The 21961-nt window shown below is 37.0% G+C and overlaps 1 protein-coding gene across 2 annotated transcripts; it reads right to left on the bottom strand.

Annotated features, from left to right (window-relative positions):
• Positions 1 to 757: 757 nt before the first annotated feature.
• LOC127807624 (putative pentatricopeptide repeat-containing protein At5g59900) lies at positions 758 to 6630 on the bottom strand. 2 transcript variants are annotated; one of them, XM_052345642.1, is made up of 2 exons: positions 3402 to 6630; positions 758 to 996 (listed from the first exon to the last, which is right to left on the bottom strand). In XM_052345642.1, exon 1 carries the CDS (start codon positions 6511 to 6513, stop codon positions 3817 to 3819), a length of 2697 nt encoding a protein of 898 aa, XP_052201602.1. In that variant the 5' UTR covers positions 6514 to 6630; the 3' UTR covers positions 758 to 996; positions 3402 to 3816. The 2 variants fall into 2 exon arrangements, with proteins under 2 accessions (XP_052201602.1, XP_052201593.1); XM_052345633.1 differs by lacking the exon at positions 758 to 996 and adding an exon at positions 1008 to 1425.
• Between the last annotated feature and the right edge of the window lie 15331 nt (positions 6631 to 21961).

Here is a 21961-nt window from a genome sequence, read left to right as displayed (position 1 = left end):
CAATACTAATATATATATTGCCGAGCTTAAACATTATTTTAGCAGCATTTTAGAAAATCTCTTCCCAAACCTTTTTCAAAACTTTGTTGGCAACTTATTTTGTTGACCAATTGTTTTACTATTTTGCCCTTCAAGAACTTTAATATTTTCAACCCTTTACCTTTAAATAGTCTCCAGCCCATCCCTACCTCTAGTCGATTGCCGTCACCATTGCCTCCAACTTCCATCTCCTCCTTCATCGCCGCCTTCTTTCACTCTTATCGTTTGTCGCCCTTCTTTGTATGTATGTATGTGTATGTATATATATATTTAACATATATCTATTAATATCTATTATATTAATATATTTAATATTTTTATAAATTAAACCTAAATTTAAACATAAAATATTTTATTAGTATATCTTTTAATAATTGTATATATTTTATCAGTTAGACATCAATTTATAATTTATTTTTATTAAAAAAATAATATTTTTATAAATTTTATTTGTATTATTCAGCGACATATTCATTTTAGTCTTTTTGTTAAGTTTTAATAACTTATCAACATTTTCAAACTAAACACATGATTATATAAATAACAACTTAAAACACATTTATCCAAACACATTATTAACTTAAACGCTAGTCAGTTTTAAAATTTTACATAACTTTTAAATAAAAAGATTTAAAAGTTATCTTAAAAAAGAGTAAGCCAAACAATCTATTTCTAAAACGTTGTCAAATAATATTTAAACTTGACAGCTTTTTAATTCTTTAATTTTTAACCAACGTATAACTAAATAAGCTATACAACATTTACTTTACTAATAGCTTATAAGCAATCAAACTGCTCAACAAAACACGCTCCAAGGAGAATTAAAAGCAAAGGAGCTGGCATTGCCACTGATTGTACAACAAGAGTTATCCACAATGGCTTGGATGGCTGCATGAGTAAAATGTGGCTGACAAGACATAGTCTGCGAGCGAGAATTCCCTCACTTAGTTTCTAACTCTGTTTAGGTAGAGAAAGAGAGAAAAAGGGTCAGTTGAAGTGTACTAGCTCAAAACATCTCAAATGATCAGCCCGATCAATACTTGCAATAAACTAAAGTGGCATTGGAAGTTTACAAAACGAACTTTACAAGCACTCTAAAAAACTTTCCAAATAGAGCTGCCCTGTTCACAACAAAGCTCATCTTGAGAACGCCGCTAAGAAAACAAACTGGAGGATAACAAAAGTCAGATTCACTTTCCAACTGCAATACAATCTGATGAAAGAAAGAATGTAACAAAAACTGCAGCAAAGAGGATGAACATGGTAGGTAGCATTACAACTGCATCAATATGAGCCTTCAAAGCCTTTTCAACTATCGTCTTGGACTCACAGTAGCAAGAGGAGGCCTCTGCTCAGGACTGCCCTTTACTCTTTTGGCTTGTAAAACTGCAGCCAATTGTCACAACGCCAAGTGAATTAGGTAATTATGTTATTATATATTTATTTAATTGTTAATTACAATTATATTTTATGAGTAATTTTGAATTATTTATAATTAATTTACAGTTATAGAATAGTAGGGAGGCGGTGAAGTGATTTAAGAGGAATTACTGACAAGTGGTAATTGTCTTATAGAATCTGTGGATAGCTTATATATAAACCTAAGCCACACACTATTGAGGATTTTGTATGAATTATGAAAAATTCATTGAAATCTCTCATTTCCCCCTATTGATCTCTCTGATTTTCCTCTCAATTCTGTCATGTTTCTCTCCTATTTCTCCCAATTTCCCCCCTACTTTTTGTCAGTCTCCCTCATTTTGGTATGTCTCCCCCTTATTTCTTCCTATTTATCCCTCAAATTCCAATTATATCTTCAATGAAAACATTAGTTAGGACTAGGGTCCTGATATTTGGTATTAGAGTAGTTTGGTTCTTAGCTAAATCTAGGTGTTTCCGATCAGATTTTGAAGACAAACAGTACAAGCCGGTTTCTGGAAGCGGTTTCAAAGGCAGTTACTAATTATTGGAAGCAATTCCAATTGTTGTTCAAAATGAAGTCAAAAGAATTTAACTGAGGATATGATGGCTGAAGGAACTCCTGAGAGAATGTAGTCGCTGGAGAAAATATTCACAAAAGAATTCAATAAAAAGCTAGATGACTTATTGAATTTGATTTCAAAGAAGTTTCAAATCAGTATACTAGTGGATCTTTATTCAAGATCTACTATAAAATTGATTCTAGCATAAGCTGGAATCCTACCTAAGACCTCCAGTTTGCAAGAAACTGATGAATTACCTACACTAGATTAGAAAGCAAAAGATGCCGTGAAGTTGGAGAAAGTTGTTATTACACCAACTTCGGAGTTTGAAGGTTTCAAGCCTGTTATTCTTGAAAGAATAGGTACCTCTCCAATACCTAATGTCAATGCAAAAAGCTAGTAATTGGAGATTTATTGGATAGAGCCAGTGAGGAGGAGGAAAAAGGAGTTAAAATTCATCCTCAACTGGGAACATTCTCTGATCTTTTAGACATTACCAATGAAATCATAGGAAAGAACAGTCTAAGAAGGATGATACAGATAGTGAAAGCTGGGATTGGATGAAGAATAGTGGTCGTTGATGTGATTTCTTTGAGACAATAAATCCTTTAAGGGGAAGGGAATGTCACAACCCCAAGTGAATTAGGTAGTTATGTTGTTATATATTTATTTAGTTGTTAAATTACACTTATGTTTTAGAAATAATTGTGTATTATTTACAATTATGAAATAGTGAGGAGGTATTGGAGTGATTCAAGAGCAGTGACTGAGGAGTGATAATTGCCTTGTAGAATATGTGGATGGCTTATGTATTAAGCTAAACCCACACTACCAAGGATTATGTATGAATTATGAAGAATTTATTGAAGTCTCTAATTTTCCCCTATTATTCTCTCTGATTTTCCCCTCAATTCTATTAGATTTCTCCCAATTTTTCCCCTACTTTTTGTTAGTCTTCCTCATTTCAGTTTCTCTCTCCCTTATTGCTTCCTATTTCTCCCTCAAATTCTAATTCTATCTTCAAATAAAATATTAGTTAGGACTAGGGTCCGGACACCAATAAAGAGTCCGGACCCTTCAAATGTCTATAAGCAGTTAGTGCTATCAAAGGTTGGGATTAGGACTGAAAATGTTGAGAAACACAACCTATGACTAAGGGTGGCAATGCTCAGCACAACTCCTCTGATGTGCCAAGTACAGGTTATAAATTATCTAGATAAAAAAAATCATATCAAAACCTTCTCAAGAAACTAAAACTAAATTAAGTAAACCAAAGAATAGGCTATTAATTTCGAATGAAATATCAAAAAATTTAGCATCTCAAATAGTTTGTAAATGCATTCCTAGTCATGTATCCAAAGGCTAGTAAAATCTTTTCACCTTCCTCATGTAACACCATCTAAAACGGGTGTTCCAAATGAAACCAAGCTCCCCACTTGGCAAAAATGATGTTTCCACAACTCAAATCCATAACATTTCAGTCAGGAGGGAGCAATCTTATGGTCGCTACCAAGGCTCACCATCAAAAAATTCATTATACTGTTTTCCAACAAAAGATGAAGAGAACAAGGATCAGGGAGCCGAGTAGTAACAGTGAAGAGAACAACCATGAGGTAACATCATTTATCTCGCAATGGACCATAGAAAATGTTCTCCAACATGGATAAAATACCACTTGCTCGGAAAGGAGCCACATGTGCAAGTCTTGTTTGTCCATAACTCACAGTTCATGATACCCAGACTTCTTTTGCTGTACAAGGGGAATTGTAAAATGTTATTTCAGAAGCAATGCTCTTCATCCATTAAGAAGAGCATTATATGTAGCCCAATTTGGCCTCATACCTCTTCTCAGCATTTCATTACACAATTCAAAAGCCTTTGGGAGCTCTCCAGCAACACAGAAGCCATATATCAAAAAATTATATGCTAACTTATCAGGATTCAGACCCTTGCTCAGCATAGAGTCCCAGAGCTTGATGGCCTGCCATAAATTTCCCCCTCTACAGTACTCATAAATGATTGTTGAATAGCTTATGCAATTCGGATGAATCCCATTATCTACCATTTCAATTAGGATCTTGGCAGCTTCCTGAATTCTGTCCAATTTGCAGAAACCCCGAATGAGTATATTGTATGTCACAGTGTTTGCTAGAGAATCTCTAAGCATCACATTGTGTAGCTGTACGGCTTTCTCCATGCGTCCTTCTTTGGTAAGCTGATCAAGAAAACATCCATATGTGATCTGATTCGGAACTGAGTCACTAACCAGCATTTCCTTGCAAAGGATCTCAGCTTTATCCACAAATCCTGCTTTACACAAGCCATTTATCAAAACAGTGTACGTTACAACATTTGGAATGCATCCTCCACATACCATTATATCCCAAATTCCAAATGCCTTGCAAAGATCTCCTGTTTTTCCATATGCATCAATCATACTAGTGTATATTGCATTGTCAGGCCTCAATCCATGATCTTGGATTTCCTTTAACAGACATATTACCGTTTTCATATCATGATGCCTTAGAAATCCATGGATAAGTATCGCATAACATACAAGATCCATATTTACTCCATTTGCCATCATCTCTCTGCAGGCAACTAATGCTTCCTTCAATCTGCCTTCCTTGCAATAACCCTGTAAAAGTGCACTAAAGCACATCTCGTTTAAGTTATGATGCTTCTTTTGAAGGTCATCCATTAACTGCTTGGCTTCAGACACCCTCCCAATGGAACAAAGCCCACTTATTAGAGGCCTATACGTATACGTATCAGGTACAATTCCCTTCTCCACCATCTCATCAAGCAATTCAAAAGCTCTTACAGTGTTACCTTCCCTACAATGACCTTCAATTATAACATTATAGATGACAACATTTGGGATAACATTCCAATTTTGCATTTCATCAAATAACTCAGTTGCTTCAACCATCCTATTTGCACGACAAAGACCATAAATAAGTGCAGCAAAGGTGTAAATATTTGGCAAAATGCCCTTCCTAGTCATCTCATGATAGACCTGAAACGCTTGATGCACTTCACCTTCCTTGCAATATCCACTTATTAATGAGGTGTATGTTACAACAGTTGGAGCCATTCCTTTATCAATCATCTCGTCAAAGAGACGCTTTGCAGTTTGCCACTTTCCCAACTTGCAATGACCACTAATCAGAGAATTGTAATGATGCACAGTTGGTTTAATCCCTGTCATGGACATTTTACCAAGGAAAAGATGTGCAGCATCCAGCTGCCCTCTCTTGCTAAATGAATTAATCATACTAGAGTAGGTAATTTCATTTGGGAATAAACCATTCTTCCCCATGTTATTAAAAAGTGCCTCTACTTCTTCTAGTTTTCCATCTTTACACAGAGAATTGATAAATGCATTGTAAACAAATGCACTAGGGGACACCCCAACTTTCCCCACCTTATTAAGTAAATCAAAAGCATCCACAGCACACCCCTTCCTCCTCAAGCCATCAACCAGACATGATATGGCCTCTTTAGTTGGAATCAACCCTAACCTGATCATTTCCTCTGTTAGTTGTTTAGCAACTCCAAATTCTTCAATGGTGCATAAGCCCAAAACTAATGTACAAAATGTTACAACATCAGCTTTCAATCCTTTTTGACTCAGAGAATTCTTGACTTCAACAGCTTCCCAAGGTCTCTGGGTCTTGCAAAGACCGCGAATAAACACATTATAAGTCACCACGCTCAATTCACAACCATTTGACTCCATTCGATGAATTATTTCCTTAGCTCTATCAAGACTCTTCAACTCGCACAAACTTTGAACTACTGCAGTGTATGTATAAACATCAGGCTTCAAGCCCATATCCACAACCTCGTCAAACAAACACAGAACCATATCAAACTGATTAATTCTAATCAAACCGTTTAAAACAGCACTGAAAGTCCGAGTTTCAGGCAAAATTCTGGACTCCTTCATTAGCCTCACAATGACAACGGAATCCAACACCCTTCTGTGATGCAAACACGTCTGAACCAACAAATCAAACCCATAGGTCGAACGAAAATTGCACTTTCCATACGAATCCACGAGCGCTTCAAAAACCAGCGTAGGTTTAATAGGCCGGCGAAAAAGAAACGTCTGCAGAACCGAGGACGCCTGCCAAATGAGATTGGACTGAGCCAAGGCGTGGATCAAGATGCAAAATGACGCCGTGGAGTGGTTGAAGTTCCTGTGGAGGCCAAGGAAGTTGAAGAAGCGTAAGGCTAACCTCGAGTCGTCTAGGGTTTGGAGAAGGAGCTTCTCGACGTGGCGTGGCCTCAAGTTATTGGCAACGAAGGGGTTGCTAAGAGCGACCTTCCAGCTCTGCTTGCCTCGGACGATGCCTCTGAGAATGGCTACGAATTTCTCGTCATTTGCGAGGCGGTCTCCGGCAGCGATGGCGGCGGCGGCAGTAGTGGCGGTGGAGATCGGGGAATTAGGGTTTGCCAGACGCCGGTGGGGACGAAAGGGCACCATTTGGGAGATAGGAACGGAGGGCTCCGACGATGTTTAACCGGCCCGGGCAAGGGACAACCGGTCCAGACCCACTGGATTTGGTCGTTCGTATAATACGTATTATCAGCCGCGAACACTCCGGTTCCAATTTAATTGTCATTGCATTCGTCTGTCAATTTCCTTGAATTTCAATTTTAAGAGTTTTCAAGTATATCTTACTATTTTTTTATTATTAATGATGTTATCGAGGCCTTAACACACCAGTGTTAAAATTTTGAAAATTTTAAATTGGTTTTACAGAATTAAAAGAGATTCCAAGCCATAGCCATTAAAAACTTGGCCACTCATCAAATTGGCCATGCGCCACTTCACAAGTCCAACTGATCAAATTACTAGGGATGTACATGCAGGCAGCTTAGATAGTTTTGAGATGTTTGTTATAAGGAATATTGATAATTCAGTTAAAAATTTCAGTTAAATTATTATTATTCTTTTTAAATTAAATAGCAATGGTGGTTTATCTATTTTATGAATTATAATTTGTTCCTTCCGGCCTAACGAAGTGGATCGGACTAGCTTTTGTGTCATCGTCAGTCCGCTCATTGTGCTAGTCGCGCTGTTGGTTGCGGGTTAATTCGACAATTTGGCTTCGAAGCTGTCGGATGATTTGGAGGAGGGTCTCAATGGTGGCTGAATTCTTTAGTTGATAGCTGATGGTTGTGTTTGAGTTTTTATAGTTTGGAGCCATATTGTTGTGGTTTCAAGTTCTAGCCATAGATGGGTTGTAGGGGAGACGGTAGGAATTCAATGTGCGAGGTAAGTGAGTTTTATCAAGTCCCATGATGGGTGTCAAATGTTTCTTTCGGCCCAACGAGATTGATTGAAATGGCTTCAATTGCAGCAGAATGTTGTAATCCAGTGAACTGTGCAACGGGGGATGGTTAACACCTGCAAGTACTCTTATACTCAAGTCAACGAGGAATAACCCAATGAATCATAACCCAATGAATCAGTACGGTCAATAATTAATTTATTATATATTTAAAATCAACCAAATTATAGCTTGGTAGCTTTGATAGTTGAAATATTTTGATAATTTAAATTATAATATAAGAGCATGATAGAATAACGTATTGTTATGTATTAAAAAAAATCATATACGTTAACTAACAAACGTTCATGTCATATTTGTCTCCAGGCACTTATCACTTAAGCTATTTGCTTTGGAGTAAATTACGTTTTGCACTATTGAGATTTAGTGAAGAGGCACACACTCCTAATGTACCATCATGATTGTTTAAATTATTATGTGAATTAACAATTGTGTCCTGCTCTTAAAACTCCCACATTTCTCTTCATCTCTCTTCTCTTTGATGACTCTGTCTTGCTGCATCCCTCCTACCTCTCTCCTGTCAAACCAACAAATTAAACTCCAACAGTAAGATTCTTTGCAAGAAGAGACATGTTGATTGAGTTGAGGAAGAAAGAAATAGAGAGGCGCATTAAAGATAGAGCATCACCATTGCATTGTCAAAAAAGATGGGCACTGTCTACCTCTACTTCATATATTTTTCTGCCCCATCAAACATGGGGTTTTAGAAACCTTATTGTTGCAGGGTTTGTGAGCTTTTTTGAGAACCCCATCCGTAATGGGGCTCTCAAGATCCTATTATTGAAAGGTTGATGGGACTCAAGAAACCCCATAACAATGGGGCTGAATCTCGGCGGTGATAGTCGGATATGACAATCAACATTGTCTTTTAAAACAGTTTTATTTAAATTATTTGTAATTAAATAAGATAGACGAGAAAAAAAAAGAAAGATAAAATAAGAGCTTTTCTTACCTTGGAAAATAATTATTTTTTCATAACAATTCATATTATTAACAAAATATCTTAAATTTATTGGGACTTGTCCGCTCCACCATAATTGAGTCTGCGTCAAAAATTATTTGACTAACGTTTAGTTAGACTTAACGAAATCTTAATTAAGTTTCAATTGAGATTAGGGCTCAAATGATATTTAGCATTCCCACCAAAGTTTCAAATCTCTATCTCTATATATAGGGGTGAGCAAATATTCGGATTAATCAAATCGAACCGACCGATTTAATTGGTTCGGTTCGGTTACTTTTAATAACCGGTTTGGTCCTGTTATTAATTTAGAAAAAAATCAGTTAATCGCATGGGGCATTAAACCCCCCCCCCCCCCCAAAAAAAAAAAAAATCGAACCGCACGCGACACTACCCTGCCCCTCCCCTAGACACAACTCCCAAACAACCCTCTCTCTCACTCTCTGCCAACCCCTCCTGCCATTGCCAGAAACCCATAACCCTCTCTCTGCCAACCCTTTCCTGCCATTGCCAGAAACCCATCCCCCAAGAAACCCACCACAAACCCCCAGAAACCCCTTATCTCTCTTTCCTTCCTTTCTTCCCCCTTCGGCCCTCCCTTCCCCTTCTCCTTCTCTGGTTCTCCCATCTCCGCAATGACAGCCCTCCCTTCCCCTTCTTCTTCTCTGGTTCTTTCCCCTCCGCAACGGCAACTGGTCCACCGCCACACCTCCCACCACCTTTCTCTTTCCTTGCCCTCCCTTCCCATTCGGTCATCCCCTTCCCCTTCATCTTTTGTTATTCATCACAAACTCTCTGGCACGACGGCGAAAGCGACTGCCATTACTCTCTCCGATGAAGACACCGACGTCATGGACTCTAGTCACTCCACCTCAGCCCTTCGTCAGGTAAATTCTCCAGAAACTTTTTTTTTTGGGGGGGGTATATTTTTCACTATAACATTAATTTTTAAGTCTATAAAAAAATTAACCTTTGGATCAACCTTATTTTTTAATATACGAAACATCGTTGTTGTGGGAATCTGATGATCGTTTCCGATCATCGGAATCGTCGAGCGGCAGCAATAGTGGTCGGTTAAATCAGTTTTGGTTAGTTCGATTAGGTGGGTTTTGTCAGTTGGTTCGGTTCGGTTACTCTCTTTCAAATGGTTCGGTTCGGTTACAAATTTTTAGGGGGTTCAGTTCGGTTATAACCGAATGCTCACCCCTATCTATATATGTATATTATATTTTATATATAAATATATTGTGAATCGATACACAAACCTTAGGGTATTTCCAAATATGTTTCAATCATAGATTCACGATGAGCAGAAGACAGGAAGCCTAACAATCATTCATGCATAAACAGAATGAAAAACAGAAACGAAAAGCGAAAACAGACAAAACTTTTTACCATGGTTCACCCAAAATAGGGCTACGTCCACGTTGAGCTCCGATATGGAAAGCTCATTACACTAATGATCGAATCAAAGAATACACCCTCAGAAATCCTCTCAATCTCTCTGTACATACAGTGGTTCGAGAATCAAAACTTGCCAATAATCACTTAATACAGATTAAGAGGCAAAAAACCTATCAGACCATATAACTTAACAAGCTATACAATCATTTACAGAGAATGAAAGGAAAACAAGAAGCAAACCAGAAACCCTAGGTGGGAGACGAAGGCTCCCCCTCTTCTCAAACCCCATTTTCTCTTTCTTTGATAATTTTATCTCTTTCGTCTTAAACGTCTGAACGGTCCATATCCCGATGGGGAGATAAATAGCATCGATGGAGGGCTAGGATCAAGCCTCATAAAGTGCAGGTGAAGGGCTGGGATCAGATCGTGCAAGCACGATAAATATTCCAATAGAATGAGCAGACAGACAAGAGAGATTGAGCGGGTAAGATAAAAGGCAACCAGGCACCATAAGAGTGCAGCTTATGGTTGCCACGTGCTGCCATCCAACAGCTGCCAGATGGCAGGTTGTGGTTGATGCACATGGCCCTCCAACAACTTACTCTTAATGACATTGTTTGGAGCTTCACAGCCAACAATTATCTCCACCTTGAAGCCCAAACAGAAGGTGATTATAAAACTCTCACAAAGTGCAGCATGCTACAATCCTTACCTTCATCGCTTTGGTTGATTAGATCAACCAATTCCCACATGCAGCAAGTTCAACTTGGTTGTAGTTAGAACTTTTGTTCTCATGTCAGCTGGGTTATCTTTTGTAGGCACCTTCAAAATACTCACAGTGCCATTAGCTATTAAATCTCTAACATAGTGATACTTTAACTTCACATGCTTGGTCCGTTCATGGTATACTGGATTCTTGGATAGGTGAATGGCACTTTGACTGTATGAGAGAACTGCCACTTTGCTTTGGAGCAAGTGGATCTCCTTGATTAATCCTTGAAGCCATACAGCTTCCTTGAAGGCGTCAGTCACAACAACACATTCAGCCTCGGTAGTGGACAAAGCCACCAGAGGCTGAAGTTGGGATTTTCAATTGATACAATTTCCACCCAAGGTAGAAAAATATGCAATTGTTGACTTCCTTGAATCCCTATCACCTGCAAAGTCAGAATCTACAAATCCCACAAGATCAAGAGTATCAAATCTCCTTTTATAGCACAGGCCAATATCTATAGATCCATTAATATACCTTAACATATATTTCAGTACATCCTAATGAGGTTTCCCCATATTTGACATATATCTACTAAGCAAAGATATTGAATATGCAAGGTCTGGCCTAGTACTAATAATTGAATACATATCAGTTTCGATAGCATTAGCATAGGAGATATTTTCCATTTTAACTAATTCTGAACTAGATGTGGGACATTGAGATTTAGATAAAGTGAAGTGACCAGCTAAGGGAACTCCTATAGTTTTACAATTTTGCATACCAAATCTTTGAACAGTCTTAATAAGATAGTCATGTTGATGAATTTTCAACGTTGATTTATTTCTTTCTCTCTCTATTGTCATTCCTAGAATTTTCCTAGCAGGTCCTAGGTCCTTCATATCAAAATTAGTGTTTAACATTGACTTTAATTCACTAATTTTTTCTTTGGACTTACTGTTATCAGGATATCATCTACATACAGCAGTAGATAAACAGGAATACCAGAGATAATGAAGTAAAAACAATTATCGTATTGACTTTTTTCAAAACCAATCCCAAGGATAAAGCTATCAAACTTTTTATACCATTGTCTTGGGGATTGTTTTAATCCATACAAAGATTTTTTTCAGTAAGCATACATGTTCAAGATGTGTTTTATCAATATAACCAGTTGGCTGAACCATATAGATACATCCATTAAGATCACCATGCAGGAAAGCTGTTTTAACATCCAATTGTTCTATTTCTAAATCAAATTGAACAACAGTAGCAAGTATCATGCGAATGGTCTTAAATTTTACTACTGGTGAGAAAATTTCATTGTAGTCTATACCTTCCCTTTGTGTAAAACCCTTAGCAACTAATCTACCTTTATATCTAAGGGGGTCATTGGGAGATATACCTTCCTTTAATTTGAACAGCTATTTACACTGGATCAATTTTTGTTTCTAGACCAATTTCTAGGTACCATTTACCTTTAGGGAGTTCATTTCCTCATTTATGGCTTGACGCCATTTAACACAGTCTTTGGAGTTGATAGCTTCCTCATATGAGGTTAGCTCACTGCTTCTCAATTCCTTTTCATCAATTAAAGCACAGTACACTAGGTCAAAGTAAGCATACCTTGCAGGGGGTCTAGAAACCCTCCAACTCCTATCGCGGGCTAACTGATAGCCACTGAGATCTTGGGGTGAGCTATGATGATCTACCTCAATCTTAGGTTCATTCTCTTCCTCTTGATCATCATCATGATCAGAGGTGTTTTCATCATGGGATATAGGTAAGGTATCAATCGGCTGATTTTGCTCAGGTGAGGCTGGAGTAGTTGGCAGGTCATTACTTCCTGCTGGTTGCTCCACCTCAATCTGAGACCCCCCCTAACACAACAAAATCATCTAGATTTTGCTAAGAGTTTGATTCTTTTAGGTTGTTGGTCTTACAAGGGAAAACATTTTCATTAAAGATAATATCTCTACTGATTATGATTTTGATTCCAGCAGATTCCCTATCCCATAACCTATATCCTTTGGTACCTTCTTGGTACCCAACAAGCACACATTTGATGGACCTAGGTTCAAGTTTACCTTCTGACTTATGAGCATAGGCTTCACAGCCAAATACTCTTAAGTAATTCAGATTTAGCTTCCTACTAATCCAATTTTCCTCAGGGCATTTAAAATTTAAAGCAATAGACGGATTTTTATTTACTAAATGAGCTGCAATGGATAGAGCCTCACCCTAAAATGACTTAGACATGTTAGATGTGAAAAGTAGGCACCTAAACTTTTCAAGTAAGGTTCTGTTCATTCGTTCAGCTACCCTATTTTGTTGGAGAGTGTTCCTAACTGTTCTATGTCTAAGTATATCATGATCATTACATAAAGTATCAAAGGCTTTATTGTAGAACTCAAGGCCATTGTCAGTCCTAAGAGTTTTGATTTTCCTATCTATTTAGTTTTCTACCATTGTTTTCCAGGTTTTAAACTTCTCTAGGGTCTGATCTTTTGATTTTAATAGAAACACCCATACCTTTCGAGTAAAATCATCCACAATAGATAGAAAATACCTGTTACCACTAAAGGTGGGGACCTGAGAAGGCCCCCATAGATCAGCATGAAGATATTCCAGACGGCTATTCTTTCAAATCCCAACGGCTCCAAACGGCTATATTTCTCTTCAACTTCGTGGGACACTTATACATACATGTCATAGATGATCAAGAGGAGACTAATGGACGGAAACGAGATGATCTAGAATTTGGAAATCATTTTATTTGAGCTTACAGTGTTCTCTGTGCTTTCAATTTTATATTTTTCTATGCAAGGCTTCGTTCTATCATTGTAAATCTATTCTTAAGCCTAGTTTTCATTGTGAGAAAACTTGTGACTAAGAGTGTTAACTCTTAGCTTCTCTCTTTCATTTGTATCGTTGTTATTTTCCTAGCTTGTGTAGCTAGAGGGCCCATTTGAGTGGGAGGTTGTAATTCCTAGTCTCGGACTAGAGGACCTACTTGGTTTAAGTAGGGGGTTTTAGTGGATGGTTTGAAAAATCCTTAGTGAGGAGCTAAGGTAGTGGATTAGGCTTGGGTTAAGCCGAACCACTATAAATCATTTGTGTTCTTCTCTTGTGCTTGTGGTTTTATTTCATTTATTATTTCAAGCAATTCAATAATCCCCACTTGCATCGAATTTTCAATCAAAAGGATTTCAAAGTTTTAAATCAAGTTTTTAAAATCACCAATTCACCCCCCCTCTTGGTGTGTGCCATAGAACCTACCTGTTCTAACAGAAAATACCTGTTACCACTAAAGGTGGGGACCTGAGAAGGCCCCCATAGATCAGCATGAAGATATTCCAGGCATACCTTTGCCAGGTGAGTTTCTTTATGGAAACTCAACCTGTGTTGCTTGCCTAGAACACATGGTTCACAAAAGTTGAGGGACCCAACATGCACTGTTCTAAGGTAACCTTGGTTTGACAGTGCCTGAAGACCTTTCAGGCTCATATGGCCAAGCCTCAGGTGCCATAGATCTGTCTTATCAATATTAGCTATGTAGGCAGAATTCATGTTAATAGAGAAAGAGTAACTACCATTCAAAATGTACAAGCCATTTTTCTTAGTACTAGACAAGATAAGATTATCATTTTTAAAAACATGCAGGAAACCATTTTTTGCTCTATATGAATAACCTAACTCATCAAGTGTGCCAAGGGATATTAGGTTTCTTTTTAGGCCTGGTACATACCTTATATTAGTTAAAAGTCTGATTTTATTGTCATGCAATTTTAAAGATATGCTACCTATTCCTTGGACACTACATGACTGATTATTACCTATGTATACAGTACCAGTTTTCCTTTGATTAAAATTTTGAAACCATTCTCTATTTGGGCACATATGAAAAGAGTAAGCAGAATCCATTACCCATTCATGTTCAACAGACAAAAAGATACATTAAGTACTTCAGCTAAACAATTAGAGGTTCCTGCATTTACATTTGTATTTCCCCCCTATTTTTGTTTCTTAATGAAATCATAGCAATACTTCTTAATGTGGCCCTCATTTCCGTAGTGATAACACTTCAATTTTTGTTTACCCTTCTTGTCTTTCTTCTTACCCTTTTGCCCTGACCCGTTAGTGTTATCATTGTTACTGATGATAGATTTTTTCTCATTCTTACCTTTTATAAATAATTATTTCCAGACCTTTTAAATGTTCTTAGTTCCAGTTCCCTAACTTTAATACTCGAGATAACAAGGTCCAGACTAGGAACAATACCAGTATACCTTAATGCATGCTTTACTACATCATAGTCATCAGGTAAAGAATTTAATAGGATCATAGCTTCACTTGTGTCACTTAATGCTTGATCAATATCTCTAAGTAATAAAGCAAGTCTAGTGAATTTGTCTGTGTTTTCATCCATCGACTTAGATGTATTTATTTTGAAATTAAACAGCATGCCTTTCAAGTATACTAAATTAGGTGTAGACATTACAGAATATATGTAATATCCTAGTATTTTGAAAATAATAGTAATTAATTTTTGTATTTAAAATATTTCTTTTGAAATTCATTAGAAATTATAATTGAGGAAACTAATGGGCTTAGAGTTAGTGGGCTAACTTGAAAAAATAGAATGTCAAGTAAATTGGCTTAGAGTTATGAGGTTAAGTTAAAAAAAAAAAGAAAAAAAAAAGAAATGTTAGGTAAATGTGTAACGCCCCATTTTCCCACAACGAGCGTTAACTCGAGATTTCGGGAATATATATATATATATTTTCACATCACAACACAAGCCTCTCGACATACATATACCTTCAACATAATCATTTCCCGTCACTCCCGATCGTACCTTCTTAGCATATCAAAATTTAATAATAAATAAACTAAGACAGGCATTATCAATCATGTCAGCGGAAGCAAGATCGAAACCTCGGATATATATATACAACTGATAATTCCATTTACATTAACCGAATCGATGTTTCACATGAAAATATCAAAATGTTACATAACCTCTGAACATCGTAATCATAGACAAACCCTACGAAAACTAAACATAGCAGCTACATCTTGATGACATTCTTTCCCTTGGCGCCACTGCTTTCACCTGGAACGTTTGAATATTCCAGGGACATAGTCCAAATTAGATGCTGAATCATCTAAGTGAGAGTTCAAAAACGTTTTCATGAATGTATGCAAAATCATGTACCCAAAATCGATAAATCCCAACATGCACCAGCCTAAGAGAATCCCACACAGCATTTAGCCCTAACCGGGGAAAATGCAATCTCTATAAAGGCGACACGACCACATCGACCCATTGGCAAACCGATCTTGCTTAAGAGGGACAACCTCGACATATGAACCCGGGAATCACCCCATTGTCATTGTTAGGCTTTACGCTCCAACTCAAAAGCAATCCAAAATCCAACGCAACCCTAGCCCCAAGAGTGTCACATCAGCACTATCCTCGAAATCGACGTCACCTTGGCATTAATGCTATTGCTCAAAGGAACCTGGGGTGGTGTCCACTCGCAGCCCCGCCTCTTGAGCCAACAACCGGGGTGGTGTCCACTCTCAGCCCCGCCACTTGGGTCCCGTAGGGTGAAGTCCGTCTCAGCCCCGTCCCAAGTGGGTCACCTAGCATTAATCCTAGGTACGCATCCCGAGTGCTATCACTCTGGGCCACGTCACAGGTTAACAACCCACATCCCGCATGGACGACACAAAACATGCCAATGGTCGAAAAATCATAACATGCATCACTTAAAATCAACACTTAAAATCAACGTTTAATGCATGTGTAAACAATCATTTGGACAATGCATCACAAAAACCCAAGCCATAGGGATGAAAACCACTCACAAGTCAAAACAAAGTTGGGGGCGAACACTCACTTTAACCATCCATATACCACAAACGAGTTTTTCGATAGAACTACTCACCTTTGACGAAATTTCAAATTCTTCTCGACAAGCGCGGTACGTCTCGATTTGCATGCCTGTCTCGATTTGCGTGCCTTCTTCGAACTTTGCATGAGTCACTTCGTCTCAACCCTCAAGGCACCCTAATCATCACATTTATCCAACAATTATAATTTTCCTTAATTTTCTCACAATTTTCCTATTTTTCTCCCATTTTCTTTTCTAATAATCCAAAATAAATATCTACACAACTATTTTCTCAAATATTTTTACATAATAATTCATAAATAATTAATTCCTAACTCCCAAAATTTTCTAAGGATTTTCCAATACCTCTACCTATTTTTTATAAGCCTTATTTACTTTGAAAATTACAAAATGACTATTTTCTCCAACATTTTTCCAAATTTTCTTGCATCATAATTCATAATTTATTTTTCTTAAAATAAATAAAAAAATTTCGAAATTACCTGAACCCTCACGCGCGGGCGCGTGGCTGATGCGCGTGGCAGCCGCGCGTGCACAGCACGCGCTCTTTCTTCTCCGGCGAGATGGTCGCCGGCCAGCAACCGGAATTTGGTGTCGATCACACCTCCTGGAAGCTTACTTCAAGTCGATCCCGATGCTACCATTTTCAGACCGAAAAACCTCCGGCAAGGCCCTCGATCGGGCCGTTTCAGGTGCGGTATGACCGACTGCCTCCCTTTTCCGATTTGCTCCAAAGCACCTTCAAACCACTTCCAAAACGCCTCAAATCGATCCCAAAATGATCCTTGTCTCCCAGAGACAAAAAGCCCTCTATCAAAGCTCCAAAAATCGTTCGAAAACGAGCTCGATTTGGTGCTTCCTTCTCGGCCGAACCCTCGGCTATTTATAGCCAAAATTCGCCCCCACGTGGCCGATCTTCGGCCAAGCCTTCTTCCCCACGCCTCCTAGGCCACCCTAGGTCACTCCCTGACAACCCTAGGCTGCCCAAATCACCGGATTTTCCGGCCACAAATCGCGGCCAAATCTGTCCAACCATGGCAGATTTTTAAAAATTACAGTTAGGCCCCCATGAAATTTTGTTTTGCATATTGGCCCTTATCCTCTAGCCCTTGATCTTTCTAACACCCTCACTAAGACCCTCAAGATTAGTACTTCTCATTTCTCCCTTGAAACTTTTGAAAAATTGCCGTTTTGACCTCCCTCGGGCATTTTTAGAAAATTACACTTAGGCCCGATTGATTTATTTGACCTCAAATCCACTCGATTCAACCTGAAACCACTTAAGGGTTGTTCTATACATCGAATACTAGTCCTTGATACCCTCCTTTGACTTTTTGGACATCGTTTATAACAATTCGGTAATGCGGCCTAATTGGCAGCTGTATTTTTGCTGTACCGAAAACTATTCCCGATCTCATTTCTTTCATCACTAAAAATCATAATTTTAATTGCTCGTCGATACTATACCATTTTCCTTGGCTATCTAGGGTCCGAGGTACTCCCTCTGATTAATTCGGTTGTCCAAAGCTGTGTTAGTGTGCCCTATAGTCTTATTTTTCCCAAAATTCCAATTATGCCCTTTATCAAATATCATTTTTATCCTCAAAATTATTCTCGGGTGTTACAAAATGAGCTTAGAATTAGTGGGCTAAATTAAAAAAAAAAAAACTAAGTAAATGAGTTTATAGTTAGTGGACTAAGTTGAGAAATGTAAGGCTGAGTAAATGGGCTTAGAGTTAGTAGGCTAAGAAAGTGAGATTAAATTTATGGACTAAATGAAAGAATAGTCCATTCAAAATAAGATTTAGTTGAAAAATAATTAAAGTAAAAAATAATTAAAGATAGTGCGTGAAATAATGGAGAAATGTGGAGACAAAGTAGAGTGTGGACAAATAATCAAAGATAATGGGTGAATTAATGGAGAAATGTGAGAGACAAAATATGGTGTGAACAAATAATCAAAGATAATGGGTGAATTAAGGAAGAAATGTGGGAGACAAAATATGGTGTGGATAAATAATCAAATATAAATGATGAATTAATTGAGAAATGTGGGAGACAAAGTAGAGTGTGGCCAAATAATCAAAGATAATTGGTGAATTAATAGAGAAATATGGAAGATAAAGTAGTGTATGGACAAATAATTAAAGATTATGAGTGAGATTTAGTAAAAAATAATTTTAAAAAATAATAAAATAATAAAAAATAGTGGATCACTACAATTATATTAAACTTAATTCAACCTCTATAAATAGAGGAAACTTGAAATGTTGGAGGACTTGAATTAGAAAGAGAAATGTTGTAAGAAATAAGAATTTGAGAATAATAGAGAGATTTGAGAAAGAGAAAGAAAGAATATAAAGAAAAATACCAAGAATTTCTAGAAAAATCCTATAGGTTGGGTTTAGTAGTTCGTGTGAAAATTTGTGACAAAAGGTATTGTTGGATACGCAAATCGAGGCTTCATCGCAATATAGAAGAATACCGAATCACTCCGTGGGAAGGTAAGTTATCTTTAAAAATTTCAAAAATATTAGAATGATATTCTATAATTTTTGATGGTGAAATTGAAAGAGAAATGCATGATTAGTATTTATTATGGATTTTTGAGGCAATAGATGCTTGAAAATTAAAAGGAACATGAGAAATAAATAGAACATGGATTTTAAAATTATGAGAAAATTTTTGGGGCTTAGGAATATTGTTTTAGAAATTATTGTGAAGAAAAATTGAGAAAATTTTATGAGAAGTTATTTATTTCATAATCTTGATAAAATAATAGGAGGAAATTGGAGAAATTAGAAAAATTAGAAATCTAATTTTCTTAAGTAATTATGATGTCAGGGTACGTGAAGATTCATAATTGAGTACAATTGGAAGTCCGACGCGAATTTTGAAGCAAAATTATGTTAGGGACAAAATTATCTTTTTACAAGGTAAGTGGTACTATTCAACTATATTTAGTTTATGAAAATGGCTTGTAAGTGGTTTTACCAAAATATAATTTTATGTAAATATTTTCATCATGTTGTCATGTCTTGATGTGAATATGTCATGTGGATTGCATTTACATGTATTGATGACAAAGTATGCATATAAGCATGATGAGATTCACGGTTATACGTTGCATGTGTTTGAGATTAGGTACTGGCTTCGTTACTTTGCCAAAGGTGCACCCATACACCCCGATTTGACAGGGAGAATGGAAAAATGACGGGTAATCTTAAGGTGCAGTCGACCCAAACATAAGAGTTATGATATTATGTGCATTGCATACATATATATGCATTATGATGTACTCTTACTTAGATGATTCATCATCTAATGTGGGCGTTGCTCTTGGAATATTCAAACGTTCCAGATGAAGTTTGCAGCGAAGACATGGAAGTGGATGAACTGTAAAGACGCAAAACATTATGAAGTTAATTCCTGCATTTAGTTCTTGTATAAGGACCTGATCATGTATTAGTCGTGCTATGTTATGCTTTAAGTTATGATATGTTATGTTTTCAAGTTATATTGGAAAAAAAAAAAAACTGATGTCATGTTTCATGTTATGATGAAGGACTTAAGTACTATTGTAGAGTAATCTTGTGTTACTAATTTCGTTGAGACAATCATGTAATATTATTAATGTTTGAAGTATGTTGAGGTTCGATTCTTGCTTCCGCCATTAATGATTACCTAGCCTAACATATACAAAATAAGAAAACTAATGATAGGCAGGTAGTAGGGAAAATTTGAAATTATATCATGATGAGTTATTAAAAAAAAAAAAAGTCAAAATTTCCTAAGTTATAACATGCCCGTGGTAGTGGGGTGTTACAGTATAATGAATCTAATTTATTCCATAAATCAATAGGATTAGACATACCATCTACCTTGCGTATGACAGTGTCACCAAAATGAAGGAAAATGAGGTTGAATGCCTCTTCTCTTACCTCCTGGGTCCTTGCAAGTTGATCAGATGACCATTTTCGGTCATCAGTTTCAGAGCAAAACTCTCATTTTCTTTTTCTAGCTTCCAAAGTCTCATTTGCCATCAAATATTCCGATTTCAAATCGGGTAGACATCATTTTCGCCTTGCACGAAGTTAACCTAGGTGGCTCTAGACACTGATGAGAAATAACACAGCAAACTCCTGCTAACAAAGACTCTCAGAGAAACCCTAGACCACCCACAGATAGATGACAACCCCATAGATGAAATAGACCAACTGATTGACCTTACAAACCCTAAGCGCCGATCTAAAACTCGGCTCTGATACCACTGTTGTGAATCGATACACAAACCTTAGGGTATTTCCAAATATATTTCAATCACAGATTCACGATGAGCAGAAGACAAGAAGCCTAACAATCATTCATGCATAAACATAATGAAAAACAGAAATGAAAAGCGAAAACAGATAAAAGTTTTTACCGTGATTCACCCAAAATAGGGTTACGTCCACGTTGAGCTCCGATATGGAGAGCTCACTGCACTAATGATCAAATTAAAGAATACACCCTCAGAAATCCTCTCAATTTCTTTGTACATACAGTGGTTTGAGAATCAAAACTTGCCCAATAATCACTTAATACAGATTAGGAGGCAAAAAACCTATCGGACCATATAACTTAACAAGCTATACAATCATTTACAGAGAATGAAAGGAAAACAAGAAGCAAACTAGAAACCCTAGGTCGGAGATGAAGGCTCTCCCTTTTCTCAAACCCCATTTTCTCTTTGTTTGATAATTTTGTCTTTTTCGTCTTAAACATTTGAACGGTCCATATCCTGAGGGGGAGATAAATACCGTCGATGGAGGGCTAGTAACAAGCCTCATAAAGTGCAGGTGAAGGGCTGGGATCAGATCGTGCAAACACGATAAATATTCCAACAGAAAGAGCAGATGGACAAGAGAGATTGAGCGAGCAAGATAAAAGGCAACCGGGCGCCATCAGAGTGCAGTTGATGGTTGCCACGTGTTGCCATCCAACAGTTGCCAGGTGGCAGGCTATGGTTGCTGCACGTGGCCCTCCAACAGCTTACTCCTAACGATATCGTTTGGAGCTTCACGGCCAACAAAATATTATATATTTTTTATATACATGAATATATAGATTTGGTTGTAGGGCTGCCAAATTTTATAAGGAGAATGAGATTAACGTGCCTTGATTTTTTAAAGAATAGGGTAAAAATCTTTAACTAAGCGAGATATGAAAATGAGTATTAAAATATGGGATCACAAATAGATAGACTTATTTTTTCTCACCCTATTACCAATCTTTTTATTAAGAGAGTATATCTCGTTTTTGTGTGTTAAGGATATTTTTACATTATATTTTGTTTTAATTTTAAAATAATATATAATATATAATTTATTCTTTTATTTTTTTTAAACAATGATACTTTAATGAAAACCTAACTATTAGATGAACATTCAAGTTCTAAAATAGTCCAATGTTTACGAGCGGGTGAGCAAATAAAATGACTGAGCAACCTAAATTGCTGAACCACCAATACGTAGTCGATTACATTGATTTTTGTTATAAATAAATTTGTATTCGATGTCAATAATTAATTTGAAATTTCT

This window comes from Diospyros lotus, chromosome 1 (genome assembly GCF_014633365.1).
Source record: "Diospyros lotus cultivar Yz01 chromosome 1, ASM1463336v1, whole genome shotgun sequence".
Taxonomy (NCBI): Eukaryota; Viridiplantae; Streptophyta; class Magnoliopsida; order Ericales; family Ebenaceae; genus Diospyros; species Diospyros lotus.
This window is presented reverse-complemented; position numbering and strand designations above follow the sequence as displayed.